General features: G+C 40.9%; 1 protein-coding gene across 1 annotated transcript in view; it reads left to right on the forward strand.

Moving 5' to 3' along the window:
• The window catches only part of galnt14 (UDP-N-acetyl-alpha-D-galactosamine:polypeptide N-acetylgalactosaminyltransferase 14 (GalNAc-T14)), a 238,557-nt gene that overhangs the window by 209,631 nt on the left and 4,892 nt on the right, over positions 1–24,034 (forward strand). The window contains exons 11-14 of the mRNA XM_076874145.1: positions 3,149–3,241; positions 4,130–4,213; positions 6,504–6,648; positions 14,888–15,007. Of these exons, the coding sequence (XP_076730260.1) occupies positions 3,149–3,241; positions 4,130–4,213; positions 6,504–6,648; positions 14,888–15,007 (442 nt within the window). The remainder of the gene's footprint in view (positions 1–3,148; positions 3,242–4,129; positions 4,214–6,503; positions 6,649–14,887; positions 15,008–24,034) is intronic.

Raw genomic sequence — 24,034 nt, forward strand, 5'->3', positions numbered from 1 at the left:
TATTGACCCCTTGTGTATGACCCGAGCCTTCAAATTCTTCCCTTTTGGACTTTTACTTTGCCTCCCGTGTCCCGTATTTTGCTCTTCATCTTATGCTTTAGACTCTTCAATGCCTATTAGGGAACATGAGCTAAAAATTTACATTAAAAAGTTGCCACAAGAGAGAAACTCAATTTCTTCATTTAATATTAAAACCCATTAGTTTAATTGGGCCCTTTGCTAGTGAATATCCAATATTATGTTGAAGCATGTATTAAAAGTCATTCTGGGAAACGCTTAAAATGACAAATGAAAGTAGAAGACCAGTGAGAGGTTATCGAAACCCAAACTGCGGTGCTTTTTTTTCACAAATTAACTCACGAATATATTGATGATTTGTCAGGTGATTTTTTTTTTCCTTTAACAGTTCACTAATTCATAAACCTCAGCATGCAAGCACTGGCGCTAGCACTGCCAGCGTTGGGAGTTGAGGTCCCCTTTGTGGCTTAATGGACAGAGCAAGGCACTAAAGATGCCAGAATGAAGGGTTCTGTTCCCAAAATGAGCGCTCCCACTGCTAAATGGCACTTTGGAGCGAAGCCTCGGCCAAATGGCTCATATAAATTTATTGTTTTGTGTCAAGCAGCTAATCCATGCCAACACTGATACTTTTTTTTCAGTTGGGCTGTTTAGTTGCTCATTTTGCTCCCTGTTGGCCGTTACCGAGGCAACATCTGTTCTGCGCAGAAGAAGATGACTTTTATTTGTATCACGATGGCCTGATGTTTGTGATCAACGCCGTCCTCCCAAACAAAGCTGCTGTTGTCTGCTCTCGTGTTGCTCTGCTGGTTAATTAGCTCGAGGCTTCAGTGCTGGCAGTCTGGATTATGAATATGCTAAATAAAAAGGGGCTGCTTAATAATTCGATTACAAAGTTTATGCTGTTTCCTCCCTCGCTGAGGTCTGCTGCTGTGACCTCGTGTTTGCCTGCTTGCGTGTGCACAGTGAGAGGATTTAATTGTAAGCCTGCATGTGACACATATTTATGTTTATACGCCTACAAGCATCTCATATCCCCTCTCTCTTCCCCTTTCATTAAGCTGCCACAGCCAGTGTGTGTAATGCCTGTAATGGAGGGTTTCTGTCATTTCAGTGAGATTGTTCACAGCTCACAGAAACTCAGCTAATAGCTAATTACTACAGAGAGACAGAGGGAGGGAAAAATAGAGTAAATGGAGATGAGAGATAGTGAAAATGTGGTTTACTGTTAGCGCTGTGTGGGTGAATAAAGTGCAGTGAGTTGAACCGAAATGATGAGATACAGCAGTAGCTATGACTTACACTTGGTATCAACATGGCTCTATATGTGGAAGTCCTGCCTGAATAGAAGAAAACATGATGTGCTTGAATGCAAATGCAGAAAACATCGCAGCCAGCCATATGACAGCCTTTGTTGTGATCTCTTCTACACACTGCGTTACAGCTTATATTGTATGTACACTGAATGCCACTGAACTGTACAGTAAAAGGTGGATACAACCAATGTTTAAGTGCCTTAAACTTGCATTCTTTCTGATGCAGTCACAGGTTTCGGGTCATATTAATTACACTTTGATCGTGATTTTGTAAATTATTGACTCGTTCAGCATCTTCTCAGTGAACAAGTCGCCACTGTACATGTATGAACATGCGGTCAAGATGGTGTTTGCCAAAATTCTCAGCTCAAGGCTTTCAAATTAGACTTTAAAAAGTGCGTTAAAGAGATCTCACAGAGGTTATGTATACGCTTGTATCTGTTATACACACTCCATGGTTCCATGGTTTCTCTGGTGCCCAGCTGGATTGAGATCTGGAGCATCTGATATTCAGGAAGTTGTTTTTGAGGTCAGCAGATCAAATTGTCCTATGGGGACGAGCAGGGGTAGTGACGTTAGAGAGTCCTATTTTTTCATTGTGGTGAGGGAGTGTGCTCGAATCAGTGTTGAGGTGTGCGGTCCAAATAACGTCTACATGAATTATTCCCTGCAGCTGTCAGTTGTTTGAATATCATGGCTGATCTGTTTGTAAATGTGCACGCTAGGGCAGGTGAACATGCAAAGAGACTCCAGTGAGGTCAGAATGGGATCTGATTGATCTGGCTAAGGTTCTGATTGAGCAGGTGATCCGGCTCACTTGGTTAAGTATGTGATCTATATACCAACGGTGGTGCAGGAACCAGGGTTTAGGTCTCCTCCAGACCTTTTTCTGCATTTATGTCCCCCTACTCTCTACCTGCTTTCTTGTCCACTCTGAGCTGTCCTGTTGAGGCTAAAAATGCAAAAAAAAATACATTTTAAATAAATAAATCAGCCAGACCACATCTAGAGGTGGGTTGTTTCTTTGTGTGTTTAAAGGCAGCAGGTAAATGATGTCTGTTTTTACTTCCTTCCATTTCTCCTTCCTCCTGCAGCCGCTCATCTGTTCGCTGTGGTTAAAATAACAGCTGGATCATATTCAGAAGTAGTTCAGACTGCAAATGAGGGCGAGACCTGACCTTACATATATATGCAAATACTACATTACATTACAGCACAGAGGTTGTGTTGCTGTATCTGAGATGAAGCTGTTCTGTTTGTTCTCATTCTGTTTGTATGTGATTAATAAATTACCTCTTGGTTTCACAATGCATTTTGTCAGTCATAATCACACATGCATAAAATGATTTTTGATGTCTCACATAGTGTTAAATAAAAAGGCCAATTATGCACCTCCTGTTTTTATATTTATGAAAACAAAATCTGCAGCCTGAGGATCAAATAAAGACATAACATCATTTTAAGTCCCAAAGCTCTCTTTCTCATACACAATTAATATATTTCACAGAGCTGGGAAACACAAAGTTGAAACTAGTCTTGGGTCACATTCTTATCTGAGTGATTAAAGCAAAAACCTTTGTTGCTCAAGAAAACTTTAACATCAAAAATTTCTGTTTTCCAACTAAATTGCAAAATGTCTTTCAGAAAGCACATTATTAATTTCAGGAACGTGACGTTAGCTTACTCGTTGTCTGGTTTAAATTTGTCCAGTGACCTTGTATAAATCAACAAGAGGAATATTCAGAGTAGCACATGGTCACCATTAATGACTTTTAGCCTGAGTGTGATGTAAGTGTGTGGTTGTGCGTTTGCAGGAACACACGTCGTACAGCCGAGGTGTGGATGGATGACTTCCGGCTCTTTTATTACTCCGCTCGCCCGGCAGCACGAGGCAAATCCTACGGAGAGTAAGAACACACAAGTACATCTGACTCTCACATGTCAGTGTGTCATCTGCGTTGCCTCTTAGTCCTCAGATATTCAAACAGGACTGGTGTTTCTTTATTTGCACCAAAGCACGGGGACTTGTAGTATTGTCTTACCACAAGTAATTTAATGGAAATGTACCCTAACTTTGTTCACCATTAAAATTCAAGCATAAAGTAAAAGAAAGGGACAGATTGTTACATTTTACCAAAGTTAACTCACAGAAGTATAAACTCCTTCCTTTATCAAGTTAACTGCCCCTAGCAGCTACCACAATCAAACTGAATTAGGGCACAGAATAAGGCCATAAAATAGTGTGTTCATTGATTTGCACAATGGAATAATACAATCAGAGAAACTAAAAGGGTATTTCCTTTAACTCTTAGTTATTTAATGTGCTCTGAAAGTGTTGCTTTTGTTTTCTTTCAGCAATTTAAACAGTGAGAGGACTGCAGCTCAGCTTTTCAGCCTGGTGTGTTACTCTTAAAAAAATAAGGGTTAAGCCTAAAATAAATGGTTTATCTGTTTTGATAGCAGAAAAGATATGAGTATCAGAAATGCAGCCAGTAATAGACGCTGGCGACAGTTGTCGGTGAATACATGTCAGTGATTATCAGTCCTGCACATGTAGATGATGCTGCAGCTCTGCTTTAAGATTTTACCTGTTTTCATATCACACACCTCCGTTATTGGTAATGGTTGAACTCTTAGTTTGTCATTACTTGTGTCAGTTTTATTTTGTGTAGTTGCCTTATTGCTTTTTCTCCCCATATGATAGTGGCAGAGAAAAATAATTTTAATGAAAATTGTTTGCTGATCATCTGCCAGCTTCTGTATCAATCTGATTGTCTGTTTCTGCCTGTGTTCAGTATCCGAAGCAGAGTGGAACTTCGGAAGAAGCTCAACTGTAAATCCTTCAAGTGGTACTTGGACAATGTCTACCCAGAGCTCAAGTAAGTATGTGTGTGTGTCTGTGTGTGTGTCTGGAGACTTATCTGTCTAGGAAAAGCTCCTGCTGAGTATGCAAAGTGAGAAGAGAATTTTTAAAGCTAATGCCGAAAGTGGCTTAAATACTGCCTGGCTCATTGTTATGATAAGATAATTTCTTTTTGTGCTTTTCTACCTTTTTGTTTATCCTCAACTTCTAAAGAAGAACATTTTGCTGTATACACTTAAAGTTTACTTTGCTCCCCATAGGGGATACCTCTATCTCTGCGAAGCTTTTTAACAGCTTTGTAAAACTGAGTGAGTTATTCCTTTTTTTAAAAAACAGGGTCACAGACAAGTTTTACAGATTAGCCATTATCCAGGTCTACGCCAGCCTCTGCTGCTGGAGTTGTAAATGCTCTGTTTTTAATCTGTGTCCTGGATTCTTTAACGCTAATTCTATTCATAAAAAAGTGATTTATGCTTGGCCAATCTCCCCTTCGAGGACAACCACTTAAATCGCTTCAACCACAAGTGCCGTTGTGACCATTTGTGATTTGTCAAACTCAGGCAGCCTTCATTTCAATGTTCACTGCTGTTGATTATATCTCATGGATAAATCAGTAAAAACACCCAGAGTGTCTAAACCATCAGGTTAGGTGTGGGTTTTTTGTTTTTGGTTTTTTTTTTACAGTAAACCATCAATGCAGGTCTCAACTTCAATGTCACGAGACATCTGAGGGAACATATGTTTTAACTTTTTGTACAGATCAATACAATAATTGCTCCCCAACCACTTTACCTAATTGATTTTAATGCAATGGCAGCACCGTTTATAAATGCATACATATGAATACTACAAGTAGTAGTAGCAGTGTAGAGCCACTGGTGCATAACTAGCGATAAAGCTCAGCTTGGTTTTTTGCGCTCAAAAACACAGCTGCAGCAGCTATAGCATGGCTGCTCATGAATGGAGTCTGATCAGCACTTTGTATATGACTTATTTAGCAACTCACAAATGCATCACAAGTTTTACTAATGTTTGCATTCACTGCCGCCACCTTGAAATGTTTGGAAAGCAGCAATGGTTAAGAGACGTGTAAGCAGTTTGCATCATTTCCAATGTTAACAGCTATGACACCCTGATTTGAGGGTGTGAAGAAGCAAAGGTCCCACTGGGTTTGCGTCAATGTGGGACCTTTGCTTCTTTTTTTTTCCCCCTCACTTCTTACTTTCGCTTCCATTAAAAACTACTTGGTTGTGGTCATGAAAAGAGGTTCAGGTTAAAGTATGCCCTTTCACACCAGTAGTGAAAAATGATGAGTTGTAACTGGTCGCTCTCATTTACCTTTGCATAAATGTGCAACTCAAGCAGTTTTCAACCACATCTGCTCACATATACAGCCCATTTTCATGTCCTCTTCAACGCCTAACTGTCTCTGTGGGTTAAATGTCTCCCCGTGTCCTGATTGGCTGAGTTCCCATGGGATCTGCTTCCTCAGACTGACTCCCTTATCTGCACACAACACACACTCACACACAAATATAACTAAACGGCCACACTTAAGTGTGCCCTAAGCTCTGGCAGTGACTCTTCCTTACAAGCACACAACCTAGCAATGCAAAATACCTTTAAGACACATAAACACTTTCATTTAAATGCTTCCTCTCCCTTTCACACACTTTAGCACACACACACACACTCCCACTTAAATACCCATTTATCCACTGGAGGCTGGTGTTAATCCCCCAGAATGGAATTAACACGGTTGCTCTCAAGGGAAGACAGACCTGACCCTTAAAACGCAGAATAACCTTTAACGGGTTATTAAAACAGAGAGAGATAGCAGATTGAATTAATGCTACAGGGCTTAAGCCCGAGTTTATAGCACAGTGGAGACTTTAACAAGAAAGAGTGAGAAAGTTTATCACAGAGGAAGACAAGGAAGAAACTTTCTGAAGTAATGAGTTTAGAGAATCGTAGCCTTCAGCAGATTTTTTTAAAGGTGCAGAGCATCTTTTTTTTTTTCCCAAACACTGATAAATTTCTGTCAAATTAAGAGTGTGATCTTGATGTGGCTAATGAGACCATGCAGGAGATGATTAAAGTCTCTGGTCTCATCACAATGACATTCCTATTATAGTTTAACTTTAGGCCAAACTTCCTCTAAAGGCTATTGCTTCTTTTTCAGATATGTGTGTTCTTGGAGATTAAGTACGTATTTTAGTGGTAGAGTTTTTATGGTTTCATGTTGCTCCACATCCGTACGATGCAATGAATACCTTAACTGAAAGGAGTCTCGTTTTCTCCATCAGGGTCCCAGACGACTCCGACTCACAGTCTGGAGTGATCAAACAGAGGCAGAACTGTCTGGAGTCCCGCAAGGTGGAGGGTCAGGAGATGCCCGTCCTCACATTAGCTCCCTGCACGGGAACTGAGGGCGTCCCCGCCATCAATCAGGTGGGTCAGTCAGCAGTTTGAAAGGAAGAGACAGAGCTTGGAGGAAATGCTGAAACTGTCCCTACTGTGAATCAGCAGGGACTACTAGAAATGAAAGAGTGCTGTTTCTTTTATTAAAAGCAGGATGGCAGTTTTATATTTCAACAGTTTAGTTCCTGGTTTGCATTCATTTGGTTCTACGGAGAATTTTATTTTGTTACAAATTTTAAAAATGTGAAATAACTTTTACAAAAGTTGCATTGATGCTATATCTAGGGAAATCTAGGAACAAAGCAAGAAAATGTTTGAAATGCAGATCTCTTTCTTCATAATAATACAGTATTTTTAAAAAGTGATGTGTGAAGGGGTCAATCATCCAAAGCAGGGGACAGTACAGAAGAGAGGTGAAGAAAGAAGAAAGTGCAGGCAGGGTGGAGTTGGTGGAGATGCATGTCTGGTTGACAGAAGGATAGAACCAAGAGTGAAAGAGAAAGTTTACAAGATGATAGTGAGACCTGCTGTGAGGTGTAGTTTGAAGTTGGTGTCACTGATAAAAAGACATGAGGCGGAGCTGAAGATGTTGAGATTTTCATTGGGAGTGACCAGAATGGACAGGAATGAGTACATGAGAGGGACGGCTCAGGTTGAGATTTCTTTTATTATAGTGGATATATTGGACAAAGGATGTTGAAGCTGGAGCTTCTAGGCAGGAGGAAAAGAGAGAGACCTTCATGCGGTGAAGGAAGAGATGCAGAGGATTGGTGGGACAGAGGATGAGAGCGAGGTAGATGATCTGCTGCCAACACAGCCCCTAAAGGAAGCAGCTGAATGAAAATGTAACACATGAAAAATTCAGTCTTCAGCAATAGCATTTTGTTTGCCAAACTCAAAACTTTAGGGCAGGAGAATAATTTGAAATCTGTTGCAATAGCATGGAAAATTCTTCTTATAGTGGCTTTCACCTGATTGTGAGTGTGCGGAAAAGCTGCAAGTGCAAAATGGTGGGCTGAACGGATTTAAAAAAGAAAGAAAGAAAAAGGATGAGGAAATACTGCTCAACCTCAGCTTTCATTTTATTGTCTCTCACTTGCCATTTTCCAGAAAATTGTTCCCCTAAAACACACTAAGGTTTTAAAATGTGTGTTTTTTGTGTTTGCGACCTTTATGTGTGCATGCTGTGTATAAAATCTGCATGTACAGATAGGATTTAAAGAGAAAAAAAGCTTCTCTTTCTGACCTGGAGCACACAACAGAAAATAGTTGGTCATATACTTTCTCACTATTTGACTGTTTGGTTTAGGTGAAGGTGCTGCTGAAATAGAGCAGGCAGGAGCAGGACACATGGCGCCCTGTCACTCGCTGTAAATTCACAGGACGTCAGTGCGAGTGTGAAAATGTCTTGTTTGTGTTCAGCCAGTTATTTTTTACTCTTCTCTGTGTTTATGTGTGTATGTCTGACCTGCTCTCACTATGTTCATTTTTACTTACTTTGCACAGCAGCATGCTGAGGAGCGTGTGTGTGTGTGTGTGTGTGTGTGTGTGTGTGTGTGTGTGTGTGTGTGTGTGTGTGTGTGTTTCCCTTTCTCTGAGCTATAATTAATACCCGTAGGATTCTTATTATTCCATGTTAAGAACAAGTGTGAAGGCTGCGCTTCACTCTAAACAAGCCGCTGCGCAGAAAGCAAATGTGTCAGCAGCTGGGATGCCTAAAGGCTGCAGAGCTTGGCTTGTGGCTGGAAGGTCGCTGGTTCAGATCCCTGAGCTCAAAGGGAGAACCGCTGAGATGTGTGTGAATGTGAATGAGAAACTCTCAGTAATCAGCAACGCAAGAGAAAGGCCTGAAGGGGGGCTCTTAATCCCTGTTTGTTCGTGTTCAGAAGTCTGGTTTGAACTGGGCAGCTCCCAGGTGGGTATAATTTTGAATTTTAATTCATTTCCCCCTTCTGTCATGTTAAGGTTTTAAAGCAGCCCAATTACTATAAAATGAAGGAATTCAAATGAAATATTTCTAATATGAATTACTAAATTTACCTGCGGTTTTGGTCATTACTCCTATCGAGGTATAGTTATAATCATGTCCTGTCAAGGCCGTTCTCAACAGAAAATCGAGAGCATTGACAAAGTTGGATACTGATATATAATTTCAAAACTATCTGGCTGTAAGATAGTGTCTCACTTTGGAAAGGGAAGTAAGAGTTTTTTTTTAACATTAATCAGTGTAGCTTCAAATGTATGTAGTTAACCAAACCCAAATCATGCCATGCTCAGGTGGTTACAAATGTGCTGACATCAGTTCTTTTAGGGATAAAAGTCAATTCAGAAATCAGAAAATAAATGTTTATCCAGTCACTGGTGAATTCAAGCAAGCAGCCACAGTATAGTCACGCTGCAGTAGTCCTGTAGTGGGTTTGTTTTGTACTCATTGGTAAGGTTGTGCCATAAATAGTGCTTGGGGGTAGATGTGATATCTATCACAGTTGAAATAAATTTTAATCCCAGTATCGTTTTTGTCTTTTTATACCCAGATTACGAGAATGCTTTAGCCATATGTCACTGATAACACGGGCCTTGTAATCAAATATAAATACTGAAGTTGGCAAGATACCTTTTGATTGCAAATTTGTTAATAAAGTCTTCATGAGGCCAAAGCTGTTGCTATATAAATAAAATGTAATTTATTTAATGTAGTAAGAGAGATTCCATTGTATCTGTCTCTTGACCAAGTCTATACATATTGACAATTCATCATATTCATTACTCCGTAAGACTTGTTGGCATTAATTTTCAGTCCAGTTCTTGTGTAATTTGGCATGCCTCAGCCCTCCCTCCCTGTTTCCTTTCCTTATGAATGGCTTCTTGACAGCCGCTTTTCCACTGAGACCATTTCTCATGAGGCTTCAGCAAACGTTTGATGGATCAGCTGAAGGGCCCGATGGTTCCCTCAGGTCCAGCGTCAGGTCTTTGCTGGATTTTTCCTCTTTTTAATATAATATAATTTTCAGATACTGTTCATCGGCTGTAGAGAATTTGTAGGCCTGCAACTTATCTTGACCTCCATTTGTCCAGTTTCCTGAGATTGACAGACTGCACACCGTCCTGAGCTATGCCAAGGTTTTAGCTAATAGCTTCTTGAGAGTCATCTTGTTGATGTGGAACTACTACTTAGTATTACTTAAAATTTTATTTCTGTCTATCTGTGTTATCTTAGATGTTTTCTGCAGATCTGTTTAAAGACGTGTGAGCAAATTATGTGTTTTGCCACAGGATGTTGTTGTCTGTTGCATGTATACAAAACCCTGGTTAATCCCTGAGTTGGTTGTCTTTTTTATGCTTGAATTATTCACCATTCAGTCAGGGTTAAGTGGTTTAACACTGATTCCCCCCAGGAAATCCTGGAGAACTGTTGCTCAAAATCATTTTAAAAAATTAAAAATCTTTTTCTATGGAAGCAAAATGGAAAGAGAGGAGAGTGACTCAAGACTATTAATATTTTGTGCATTATGATGTAGAGTTTTTACAGACATTTTTAAACAAAACCAGGTGAATTGAAAATAGGGAAGAAGTGAGTAAGACCCACGAGGATTCATGGGCAGCAGAGGATGGCTCATTCATCTGTTTCAGAAAGATTGTATAGAAATCTTTGAGAAAATGACATTTGTGTTGATTTTATTTGAAACTTTGTAAACCTTTCCTTATGGATTTATGCTCTCCATCACAGTTAGGAATCTTATTTAATGTAACGTCCATTTTGTAGCTATTACTCACATTTCCAGTGACGTGGTAAAGTGGGGTCTACTTCCAGACTTATCGAAGATTGCTACGAGTCAGTCATGCAAATGTTTTGTAAGCCCACACATCTTAATTTGAATAGTAATTTCCTAAATAGTAGCAAAACCTGTGTTAGTGTTTGAGTAACATAGCAGAGGCCAGAATGGTTCCACCAGCTGATATACAGTACTAGTCAATAGTTTGGATCCTCTTAGCCTGTCCAAACCTTTCAGTGGTTCTTTATTGTCGAATGAGGGTGAAGAAGTTTGTAAATGTCTTTGTTTGTCTCACTTTGGACTCGGGGTGTCCCCTGGTCTCTCTTCCAATTTGTTAGATGAGGATGCTGGATTACCAGCGCAGGCAGCCAAACATGAAGTGAAAAGCAATTCAAAATAGCAAGTGAAAACAAAGCTCTCCCACAGGACATCAACTTGAAAGTTGACGAGAAGTTTTTTGGCATAAGTAATGAAATAATAATGGAATATCAAATATGGGACATTAATAGTGTAAATAATGCAATGTAAGAACAAAAAATAGCCATTCTGAAGCTTAAAAATCTGAAGCTTCGGTCCATCAGAAAAAAAAGAAAAGAAATTTTGCACCAACTTTCACATACAAGGAAATAAAAATCAATAGCAGAGGCAGAGAGACCATTTTATAAACCCACAGCAGCAGAAACTAGAACTGAATCCTGCAAAGCAAGGATTCAAATGCATTATATGAGTGTATTAATGGGAGGTGGACAACTGTGTATAACATAGCAGAAATGTAAGATGAGGTACAAGAATAATGGGTATGAAATCCAACCCACTGAGCCACAAAACCATGAATTTAAACACAATTTGCTCCAAATGTAATGAGTGCACAGGCATGAAGTTGTACTTTAATCATTTCTGCTGTCGACTCTGAATGTGCACACAAATAGAAAGTAGTTCGGGCAACTTTCTTTTTTCTTTTTTTTCAGGAAAGAATAAAGCTTACACTCACAGCTTTGTACACAGAGCTGCAGGTGTCATCATTATTTTGAGCCAAAGTCCACTTTGCTTTTAACCTTTTAGCTATCTGGGGAACACTTGTGCTGAGCATGCAGACCTTGTTTCAGTGCTGACCTGCTTAATGTTTAACAGCATAACCAGTGAGCGTGTTTACCCGCAGCCTGATTCCCATCACAGTTAGCAGTCCGCTTCAACCTCTGCCTAACGTGTTTACATGCAGGCGGTGACTTTCTAAAAATATTCCCGAGATACGCATACGTGACATGTCAGGATTGTGCAGAAAGTCGAATCTTGTTGGAACACATCTGAAATAATAAAAATCCTTTTCTCACGTCTGAAACCAGGCAAATTCAAAAGAAAACAGAAGAATAAGGCATGAGTCAGCAGCGAGGCCAAGAGATTATAAACGTTAGGAATAATTATTTGAAAGTAATGCAGGACCACCGTGAGGGCCACACTGCCTTATATTCCAGGAAATATTGAAGTGTGAGTCAGTGCCTGATTTTCGTGTCTTTCTTTACTTAAATAAAGACATTTTCACCAGAAGCTGAAACAGAAAAAGCAGGCGGAATCCTCAGGCCCAGCTATTTAATATGCATCTACGAAAATTATAATAGAAATGTGCTCAAATTTTTATTATTGTTATTATTACAGTAATAACAACAATGATCTTGACGGATTTAAAAATGCTTTAGAATTCTCATTGGAAAACAGGTGTGTTAGTTACATCCCAGCCTGAGCAGTGGTGAGGTTACTGGTTTTATATTGTTGAACACTGACTCTTAAGTATGAATCCTGGGACGTTCCAGTAGAGAGAAGATGTACTGAGCTGCAGGACCAATTAACTTCTAATGTCATTCTCTTTGCTGCAGTTCAATAAATCAATCATGTGATGAAATACACCCCGCAGCGTTGAGATATTTAAGATAAAATGTCATAAATCACCCAGCTGGTTTGAAAAGACCTCCCACTGTTCTGCCATCTGACTCTCGACCTCCATTATTCTATAAGGTCAAGTCAGCAGACTTATAGCAGTATGATTATGTTAATAATGTTTGAATATGAAATGAAGGGGGGGGGGGGTTTAAAAAACACATTACTTATTCACTGAAAGATTTAATGATTAACTGAAAAGCAAGTCAACAGAAAATTAATGAAAAGCTAATCTGAGAATAGAGTAATCCATTAAGTTAAAATGCCAAACAAAAAAGAAGTGTTTGGAGTTTAGGTAAAAGCAACAAAGCTCCAGTACAGATCACAAGTACAGAGCTGAAAATTTCATGTTAATGGCTGTAAACACAAAATCACTCATAATTTGGAAATGTGGCCCTGAATGTTGTACCAATGTAAAATCTAGTATTTTTTTCTTAATGATATACATTCATCTGTATGTACAATTTCCTCAATGAAGCTGATCTAATGTAAGGTGATATCTAATGATTTTATACTTAATACTATTCATGATTAATTATATTTAATATAAAGCTGACTGTTGAGTAGCAATTTTCATGCGTGTTGAATATAAAATGGTACACCAGTTCCCTGCAGACTGCAGACATTTGTAGTAACTACTAATCATGTCTTGATGACCATTAAAAAAAGCTAATCCCATTGATTTATGAAAAGTATTTGTGTTTTTCTAAGTATCTGTTTTCAACATTGCTCATAAATGTTTGTCTGCAACTCTCTATCTAATTTAAGTTTTTTAAAAAAAAGGTACTCGGACTGAGTCTGATATAATCATTTTGGACAAGACGTTCGAGCTTTGTGAGTTATATATTGTCTGACTTTAATCTTGATACATTTATACAATATGCGCTACACAGTGAGCTACACAGTGAGCTACACAGGTCTGATACTCTCTCACAGGCTTCTGAAAGAAATGTATCTGTGGCCGGAGCTTAGTGAGATCGTTTTTGTAGACTGATTATTCTTGGTGATAAATGTGCTACAAATGGATTGACTGATTTTTCTATTTTTTGCTCTATTTTATACAATTCCAGCAGTTTAAAGAAACAACATAACAAAAAAAACGTATTCATGCATTTTTTGCTTCACCAACGAATACTTGAAGATAATGCTGATAATGAGATACACAGTCTGTAACTTGATAGCAGGACTTCTTTCAGTGCTTTCTAAACACAATCCATAAAAATGTATCATTTCAAGCTGTTTTTACCTGAAACTTGTAACACTGCCTGCTTCAGACAAGGTTATATGTCATTATAGTTACCAGGGTGATCTAGCCAGGTGTCATCTTTGTGACATTGAAAACTCTGACTTTAAGCCTTGCATCTGTTGCTAGCTCATTATTCACAGTAAACCCTTCAGGCAGTTCTACAGGAGAGGAAGGTCTGAGCATCTTTGCTTAGACCGCTGCTCCTACAACCTGGACTCAGATAAGCTGGTGAAAATTGAATAATGGAAGACAAAAAGACTGCTTGGGCAAAACTGCTCTGTAATCACTCGGACCATGCAATCAGCCATGAACTTTTCTTTATACTAAAGTATTCTAGAGTCAAATGTGAGGCCATCTGTTCAACAGCTAAAGCTGGGCTTAAATTGGATCATTGCAAAAGGACGATGATAATAAACACAGCAGCAAATATGCAACTGATGGCTGAAAAAAACAATCAAGGTCCTGCAATGGCCCAGTCGGTCCAGACCTCTGCCCGACTGAAATGCTGTGGCAGGACCTTAAGAGAGGTGAGCAGAAATGAATGCCTGCAAACATCAATGAGGGTAAAACAGTGTCATAAAAAAGAGGCAACATTTCTCTACAAGATTTCTCCTTATAAGACAAATTTGACTGAACTATGAAGGAAAATATCACGGAGTATTCTTTTTACCTTTTAGGATCCCGTGAAAACTTTCTTTGTCATGTGACTGTTTATATATATTTATTAAGGCAAGAAATAGCTGCAGGAACTTTTTCAGTATTTTCATATTGAAATGAAAAGTTATAAGTCAGGATCATCCCTAGTTTGTTAAATGCCCTTTAATTCTAATAAAGATATATCAAAATCAAACACGATTAAGACGATTTAAACCATTTGCTTTGACAAGCATGTCAGCATTGTTTGTTTGGTCTATAAAGAAATGGCTTTCACAGTTTGTTGTGGATGGCTGGCCTGGATAGACCCCTAATTTCCTCCCCATTCAGCACATTTGTGCTGAACTGCAATGCCAACTGCGAGCCAGGCTTCACCGATACTCTTGTAGCCAGATGGGAGCAAATCCCTGCAGTCAGGTCTGGTGCAAAGCAAGAAACAATGGGAGTTGAGGATTAAATTCACACCAATTTAATGTTGCTTTTCCACCTGTCTCTACCGCTGTTGTGCTGTCTTTAATGACTTTATCTTCATGACCGCTTATCAGAAACAACACCAGAGGCGGGGCTGCACTTGAAAATGTCAGCTTTCAAAAACCAAACCCACATACAGCATTTCAAAATTCAGAGCAGATAAAAATGATTAACTCCATCTTCCTCTCTGCAGGAGTGGGTGTACACTCACGGACAGCAGATCCGACAGCAGCAGCACTGCCTGTCTGTCTCCACCACGTTCCCTGCCTCCCAGGTCCTGCTGCTGCCCTGCAACATGGCGGATGGCAAACAGGTCTGAGCACATACACGCATACACTTAGACAGACACACACAGTCGAGGAAGACAGGTGGTGCGTATCTGCTGGCGGGTCATAACCGTATATCATATGGCTGATAAATTAATCTAAATGTTAATTAATCTGAAGGCAAATTTGTCTAAAGATGATTGTTATACACACACACATACTCGCACTAACACACACACACACACACTCTGCAGGAGCAGATGCTTGACAGTTTTTTGGACAGGTAGCTAGAAATACAGACACACATACACACTCGCTCTTGTCATTACCTGACCACTGGGCACCTTGACGGCGTCCCAGAAGCTCCTGCAGCACAGAACGACCTGACAACCAATAAATCACCTGAGAGAGAGAGAGAGAGCGATGGAGAGAGGCACAGGTGGAAAGGTGAAGCTAGACAGACAAAAAGAAAAGATGAGGAAAATAGAAAGGCAGAGGGACACAGAGGAGAGGAAGTTAAGGGAGAGGTATTGCAGAAGATTAGCTCATTACACCCCACCAACTGTTCAGTCTGCATGGAAAATTCTGCAAAAGTGCACCTATGTGTAAATGTTCATCTGTGTGTGCGTGTGTATTTGTGTTCATCCCATCTGGATTAATAGAATCTACTGGACACGTGGGCAGGATCAGACATTAAAAACCATGTACAGGTGCTAGGGTGTATGATTCACTCAGTGTTCGTCATTGCTCTTATTATGCATTATTTGATCCATTAGTCATTGAAGCGCAAAAAGCGGGGGGAAAAGGAGAGACAGGAAATTGAAGTAAAAGGAGAGGTAATTAGGGGAGCGACAAGGGGCTAAAACCAGGAAGAGAAAGACTAAAGGAGTAAGAGAAGAGAAATGGAGGCTGAAGGAAATGTTGATGTGTGATGATAAAAGAATAAAGAGTAAATACTGATAAAAGAAAAGAGAATGAAGGGAGGAAAAAATGTGGATGTGAAAGGAGAAAAAGGTAAAGAAAAGAAAAAGAACAAACAAATGACCTCGTAGGGCAGCCGTTCATCATATAACACGTTGCTGCAGCACACAGTGTACATCAACAAAAGCCCAGAGCAAAAAGTAAACACAATAAATCAAAATAAATCTTGTCACAGGATTCAAGAGTCTTTGTGCATTTGTTCACTTAATTCCTCACCTGAAGAACAGTCCGCCCCATTTTAGGCTTTATGAGTGAGGCTCAGGCTTCTAGGGGTCTGCATATTTTTATACCTCAGCAGTAAGCTCCCCTGTGGCAGCAGCAGCAGAAGAGGATGTGCTGTCACCAAACGAGACAAAAACTTCAGATACAATAGATGTGCCAGCTGAGGGAATCTGGGGAGAAAGTTGTTGCTCTTCTGGATTGTTAACTGGATGTGACTCTGACGGACAGGAGCGTACTCTCCTGCACGTGTGCTCTTTATGGAGACACTCTCAGTACACTGGGGAGAGGGGTTTGGAGGTAAAGCAAGAGGAAGAGCAAACAAAAAGATCTTTATCAGCAAAACTGATGGAGGAAAGATGGAAAACAATGTTTAAAAAAATGAGGAAAGTGGAGAGAAAGAATGACAGAGGTGAAGGATGTAAGGATAGAGAAAATAGAATGATAGAAATACATAGAGGAAGTTAGGAGAGGAGAATGGGAAAGAAATGAAGGAACAAAGGATATGGGAAGGAAAATATAATAGGGACATCAAAGAAAGGAGAGAAAGAAGGAAGAAAGCAAGGTATAGAAAAGAAAGGAAGATTGGAAGAAAGGAAGAAAGAATAGGGAAGGAAAAGAAAGCCCGTGGGGGCATGAAAAGAAGAAAAGAAAAAGAAAGAAGGAAGGAATTAAGGATAGGAAAAAAGGAAGGAAACAGGTAAAGAAGGCAGGGGAAAGGAATGAAGGAAAAAAGATATGGGCAGGGAGGAAAGTGTAATGTGGCATGGAAGAAAGGAGAGAAAGAAAGAAGGAGGACAGGTGTAGGAAGGAAAGAATAAGAAAAGTGAGGAAGAAACAATAGGAAAAGGAAAGAATGCATGCAGGTAGGTGTAAATGGGACACGCAATGAAGGAAGGACGGTAGGAAAGAAGGAAGCAGTGAATGAAAGGAAGGAATGCTAAATAGTAGGAAGCAAACAAAGAATAAATTTATCGAAATGGTATGGATAAAAGAAAGGGAGAAAGAATTGGGAGGGGAGGGAAGGAAGGAAGGAGGGGAGCTATATGAAGGAAGGAAAAAAAGATGGATGATGTAAAGAAGGAATGAATAACAAACATGCATAAATGGGCGAAATGGAAAGAGGACATTAACAAGGAAATAAATAAGGTAGCTTGGGGAACTAAATAGAAAAGGATGAATGAAGAAAAAGGAATAAAGAACAATGTGGAAAGGAAGGAAGGCTAAATGGCAGGAAAGAAAAAGCAAACAGAAATAAGGAAGGGAACAAAGGAAGCAAAACCAAAATAGGGAAAGGAACAGTTTGAAAGGAGGAATTAAAGGAAGGAAGGAAGAACGGAGGTTTGTGGCTAATGATGAAGACAATTGAACACAAAAAGCGCACAGGCAGGTGTTTAAAGCTGGAGTCCTTGAGACTTAAATTAAAGGACTGAAACCACACACACACACACACACACACACACACACACACACACACACACACACACACACACACCAGTCACTGTGTATGTTTTGTTTGTGTTTTTTAGCTGAGCCACTAAAGCGGATCTCTTTCATGCAACTTTTAAACTTTTGTACCGAGACACACACACGCACACACAGTGTTGTTACATGTCCCACTTGAGAGTGTGCATACGTATGTGTGCGTGCGTGTTTGTGTGTCAGAAGGCAGGAAGTAGAGGGATGATAGCTAATTAGAACGGCGATCCACCAGAGAAACAGCCCAGAGCTGACTGGTAGAGAGACTCAGACCCAGAGAGAGAGAGAGAGGAGAAAATGCAGAGGTTAAATTGAGGCTAGAGAAATGTGGGCGCGGTGATGGGACGAAAGACACAGAGGAAGACAGCAAAACGGGGAGTGAGAGTGAGTGGTGAAGACGGAAATAAACAGACCGTGACAGACAGAGAAGGAGAGAGAGGCAGGGTGAGAGAGGTAAAGAGAAGGTGAGAGTAGACCGTTCAGTATGAGAGGGAAAAATTACGTTTGACCTGAGGAGCTGAGAGAATGTAGCCACTTAGATTCGCACTTACAAACACTTTGATTAACATGCGCTGAGTGCCATCTCGTCACTCACAAACCCAGTAGAATAAGCATCCAGTCACATACACTTCCACTAACCTCAGTTTTAGTGACAAACACCTCCTATAGCATACAATTACAACCACAGGCAGTTGCACCACAGATTTTATTTCCTTGCAGATGCACACACATCTGTAGAAGCCCAGCATGCAAGAAGCCTATAAAATTCCTCTTCATACAGTATGGCTATGCAGCCACTGTACTGCAAGGCCACCAGTGCTTCATTGCGAATAGACCAGAAAATAGTATAATAAAACAAGCATTACTCACCCACGCATGACTGCAGGGACGTGTAGGAACACTCACACCAATCAGGAGGGTCAGGGGCATGGATCGGGCCAGTGGTGGAATGTAACTTTGTCCATTTACTCAAGTACAGTTTTACTGTACTTGTACTTCAAGTTTTTATATGTTTTGTTACTTTCTTATTATTTTGCATATTAGAAAAGACATCTTTACTAATATAGCTACCTAATAGTATTAAAAGATTTTTTTGTTAAAAAAAACTTTATTTGTGATGGTTAAACATTCGCTCCGTGAAAGAGGCTATTAGAAGGAGCAGTTTTACCATTTTGCTAAGCACTTTTTCAACTTGAAAAAAGTTTAAACCTTGGAGGAGTGCCATTTTTCATGTAACACCATCTGCATGGCGTATTGCTGCACATGAGCATCAAAATCAAGCCAGATTTTTTTTCTACACTGTGTTTATTTATTATCACATACACTTTATGGTTAAACGTACTGTGTTCCACCTCTTCATCTTTGAATTCAGGTGTTCTTTCAGTCCCATTTCCACAGATGTATAAAATCAAGCATCTAGCCATGATGTCTGCTTTTACAAGCATTTTTGAGAGAATGGGTCGCTCTAAAGAGCTCACTGAAAAACAACAGAGGTGTCTCAGCACAAAAATGGTGCACCCGGAGCTTCGTGGCATTAGTTCCCATGGCTGAGCAGCTCCTGTAGGTGTAATGTGGAGATGGCTCAGTACTTTTGTACACAATACATAATGAATTGTTCTTTCATGCAGATCCCTGTCCCTTGTTCTTGACACATTCTGTGCCCCCAATTTACTTTTAAGTGAAAGTTCCAAATGAGGATAACTTTGATCTATTTTCAAGGTGCACATATTAGTGAAAGTAAATCTAAACACCATCAAGCTTTCTAATGTATAGAAAACATTATCGTGAGACCAGTGCATTTAAGTGTCTGACCTTCATGAAGGTCAGATCTGCTCTTACGTTAGACTGAAAACTGAAACTTCATTATTATTGTGTTAAAAATAGAAACTCTGCAGTAGGACCTCAGAAGGCAGTGCACTTTTTTCCTTTGCATGTGCACATTTATTATTGATGGCAGACTTAGTTGTCCTCGACATGAGGGTGTGCTGCATAGGTTTCTGGAGGGATGTTCTTCCATTCTTCAGAAACTTCTTTTTTTTCCAGCTCTTATTTGCTGGAGGTGCTGTGTTGCTCTATTTTTATCTTTAAAACCCCAAAAGATGTTCTGTTGATTTCAAGCCAGGCAGCATCCTGGGATGTCAAAGTTCTTCAGAAATTCCTGTGTGAAATATACATTTTTATTCTTTAACATTTGAGTGATTTTGCATGGAGTGTGTTTCTTTTGTATACTTAGACTTCCTGTCACACACTTCCGCTCGCATATTTTACAGATTACTTAAAATCTCAGCTTTTTCTGATTTCAGTTTTCCACAGAAGCATATCGGCTTGTGTTAACCAGATATAAATCACAGCTTGTGGTTTTTCTTGAACAGTAGGTTAGTAGCACAACTTGTCACAAGGTAAAAATAGGCAAAAACATTGAAAGAAAGTTGGTCTTTCTGTCACGTCCTTAGGATGTTTCTCTATCACAAATCTGTTTTCTTCCTCTGAGGCACCAGACTGTTTTTTCCTGGAACTCATTTCTGTTCCTGGTGCCATGTCTGTTGGATTAGAACGACAACTTGCAGTCAAATCAAAAAATCACAGCACTAAAGAGATGGAGTCGCAGATGTTCAGAGTGAAAGGAGCAGCAACCTTAATATTGTCAGAGAAAAGCGAATGGGCCTCATGCTGGAAACCAGATTTATTTTTGAATAGAGTACATGAGTCAGAAAATGGTTGGTGTTCACCTCTCTTTTAAAGGTTTGAGTTGTCAAACCTGCCAACATGTCCTCTATTCACCAAGAGGGAAAAAACACAGACACACAAAAACAAACTAAAAGCCATTTGTTTGATGAATTCACCTGAGATTTAAATGATAAGAAAGTACACACAGTCACAGCAAGACTTCAGACACAAAACCCCGAGGCTTTCATTATTATATCTGGAGACTTTAACCATGCCACACTGGACTCTACTCTGGCTGCTTTTCACCAGTTTGTGAATTGTCCCACAAGGAGCAACAGGACAATTGACCTACTGTATGCTAATGTGAGAGATGCATACAGAGCCACCCCCCTCCCCCCACTAGGGAAGTCAGACCACAACCTGGTTTACCTACAGCCACAATACACACCCCTCGTCCAAAGGCAGCCGGTCACAACGCGCTCCATCCGGAGATGGACCCCAGAAAAGGAGGATGCTCTGAGGGACTGTTATGACAACACAGACTGGGATGTGCTCCTGAGCCCACATGGTGAGGACATAGAGGGGGCGACACACTGTCTTACAGACTACCTCAACTTTTGTGTGGACACGGTCGCCCCTGCTAAGACGGTACGGTGTTATCCTAATAACAAACCGTGGGTAACACAGGAAGTCAAAGCTGTCCTCAACATGAAGAAGAAGGCTTTCAGGAGCAAAGTGAAGGAGGAGATGAAGGCAGCACAGCGGGAGGTGAAACGCTGCCTGAGGGAAGCAAAGGACACCTACAGGAGGAAGGTGGAGCAGAAGTTGGAGAGGAACAATATGAGGGAGGTCTGGAATGGTGTGAAAACCATCACAGGCCACAACACCAAGAAAAGCACAGTGGGGGGGACTGTGGAGAAGGCAAACGAACTTAACAACTTCTTCAACAGGTTTGACCAGCCCACAACCCCCCCACCCTCACCTTCACTACAGAGTCCAATCCCCACTCTCCTACCTCCCTCGCTTCCCCCCCTTCCTGACACCATGACACCCCCCTCCTCCAATCCCTCTCTCAGCAGCAAGACATCTCCCCCCCTCCCCTCCTCCCAAACATCTCCCAGTGTCACAGTGGATCAGGTCAGGAGGCAACTGAGGAAGCTTCGCCCCAGAAAGGCAGCAGGCCCAGACAAGGTGTGTCCTAGGATGCTAAAGGCGTGTGCTGCTGAACTTGGGGAGCCGCTACAACGAGTCTTCAACCTCAGTCTGCGACTGGGGAGAGTGCCCGCCCTATGGAAGACATCCTGCATCGTCCCAGTCCCCAAAAAGAACCGGCCCAATGAGCTGAATGACTTCCGACCGGTGGCACTGACGTCACATCTTATGAAGACTCTAGAGCGGCTCTTCCTCAACCTCCTCCGACCACAGGTACAACATGCCCAGGACCCACTACAGTTTGCATACAAGGCGGGTGTCGGAGTGGAGGATGCCATCCTGTACCTCCTACACAGAGCCCACTCACACCTGGATGGGGGAAAAGGCACGTCAGGATACTGTTTCTTGACTTTTCCAGTGCCTTTAATACCATCCGGCCCTGTATGCTTCAAGAAAAACTGAACAGGATGGAGGTGGACCCCTGCCTGGTGGCTTGGATCTCCGACTACCTCACCGACAGACCACAGTACGTCAGGCTGAAGGACATCACGTCTGACACAGTGGTCAGCAGCACAGGAGCACCACAGGGAACTGTGCTGTCCCCTCTTCTCTTCACCCTGTACACCTCTGACTTCTGCTACAACTCTGAATTATGCCACATTCAGAAGTTTGCAGACGACACAGCCATCATGGGGTGTATCTGGGATGATCAGGAAGAGGAGTACAGAAGTCTGGTGAGGAACTTTGTCGCATGGAGTCACACAAACCACCTGCAACTCAACACCTCAAAGACTAAGGAACTGGTTGTGGACTTCAGGAGGTCCAGAGAAGGTCCACTGCCGGTTCAGATAGAGGGGGAGGAGGTGGAGGTGGTCAACAAGTACAAGTACCTCGGGCTGTGGGTGGACAATAAACTGGACTGGTCATGCAACACAGAGCACCTGTATAAAAAAGCCCAAAGCCGACTGTACTTCCTCAGGAGGCTGAGGTCTTTTAACATCTGCAGGAAGCTCCTGAGGATGTTTTACCAGTCGGTGGTTGCTGGAGTACTTTTCTATGCTGTGGTGTGCTGGGGGAGCAGCACAGCAAAGAAGGACTCATCCAGGCTGGAGAAACTGATCAGGAGGGCTAGCTCTGTGGTCGGCATGAAGCTGGACACTCTGGTGACAGTGGCAGAGAAAAGGACATTAAAGAAACTGATGGACATTATGGACAATGCCAGACATCCTCTGCACACGGCCATAAACAACCAGAAGAGTCTGTTCAGTGACAGGTTGCTTCTCCCCAAGACAAGAACTAACAGACTTAAAAACTCCTTTGTCCCACACGCCATCAGACTGTTTAACTCCTCTCTGGAGGGGAGAGGGAGGGGAAACAGGAGGACAAAGGAGGGGGGAACAACTAAGCTGTAGTGCCTCTTCACCTCACTGTGCAATACCTTTTGTGCAATACTTTTGTAAATAGTCAACGGTGCAATAGACTCAATACTTGAAATGTGCAATTCACTTGTATTTTTATTTTTATTCCTATTTATTCTATTTATCCCCTTCGTATATTTTATTTATATTGTCTCTGTATTTATATATATATATGTGTGTGTGTGTGTGTGTATTATATATATATATATATATATAATATTCTGTAACTCTGTAACTTCTGTCGGTGCTGTGCTTTTTTGGAAATCGAATTTCCCAGAGGAACCCACCCGAGGGATTAATAAAGTTCTATCTAATCTAATCTAATCTAATCTAAGTGCAGTGGTGCACTTTAGATGTTCAGATATATTTCCTGCAAATCCATCATTGAGGCTCATCAGTGATCAGCCCCAGATTCATTCTGCAGCACATCGACAAGCCCAAACATCCAGCCTGAGTCATAAAGAACTATTTTCAGCCACAAGAAAAACAAGGAGTTCTCCAACAGATGGTTTAGCCCCCACAGAGCGCTGATCTTATCATCATGGAGCCGGTCTGCGTTTTCACAAAGAGACAGTGAGACAGCCTGAATTCACAGAAGATCTGTGGCATGTCCTCCAAGATGCTCAAAACAAAACCACCTGCCAAGCAGGTGTGCCTGCAGATTTATTATTTCAGTGTTGCTTCCTGTTTGCTGTGAATCTTTGAAAGCATCCTTATCCTTTTCTATTTAGAGCCAAAAACTTTTTTCAAGGTGTTTTATAGCTGATTAGATGCAGAAGTAACACTTGACTGTATTACTTTTACAGCTGCTGTATTCAGCCTCCGGTGGACTCTAATGAGACAAGTTCAGCATACTCCCTGTGCAGATTCTTGCATTTTGCACTTTGTTATCTCGCTCTTGTTCTTTTGTGCAATAAAATATAATAAAAATGAAGCTTTATAGTTAAACTTTCTAGCTGGTGACTTTGCTCTCACGCTCTCGTACAAATACGATAATTTCCATTTCCACCCTTATGACACAGTGGCTACATCCACCTTTAATGTACAGTCTCTTACCAGGGTATTTTGATACCTGTAGATTCCTGGAGAAAGGTGATTTCATTTCAGCCTGTGTTGTTCACCAGGTTGTAAAAGACTCCCATCTCCCTTGAGTCATCC

This window comes from Maylandia zebra, linkage group LG15, assembly GCF_041146795.1.
Source record: "Maylandia zebra isolate NMK-2024a linkage group LG15, Mzebra_GT3a, whole genome shotgun sequence".
NCBI lineage: Eukaryota > Metazoa > Chordata > Actinopteri > Cichliformes > Cichlidae > Maylandia > Maylandia zebra.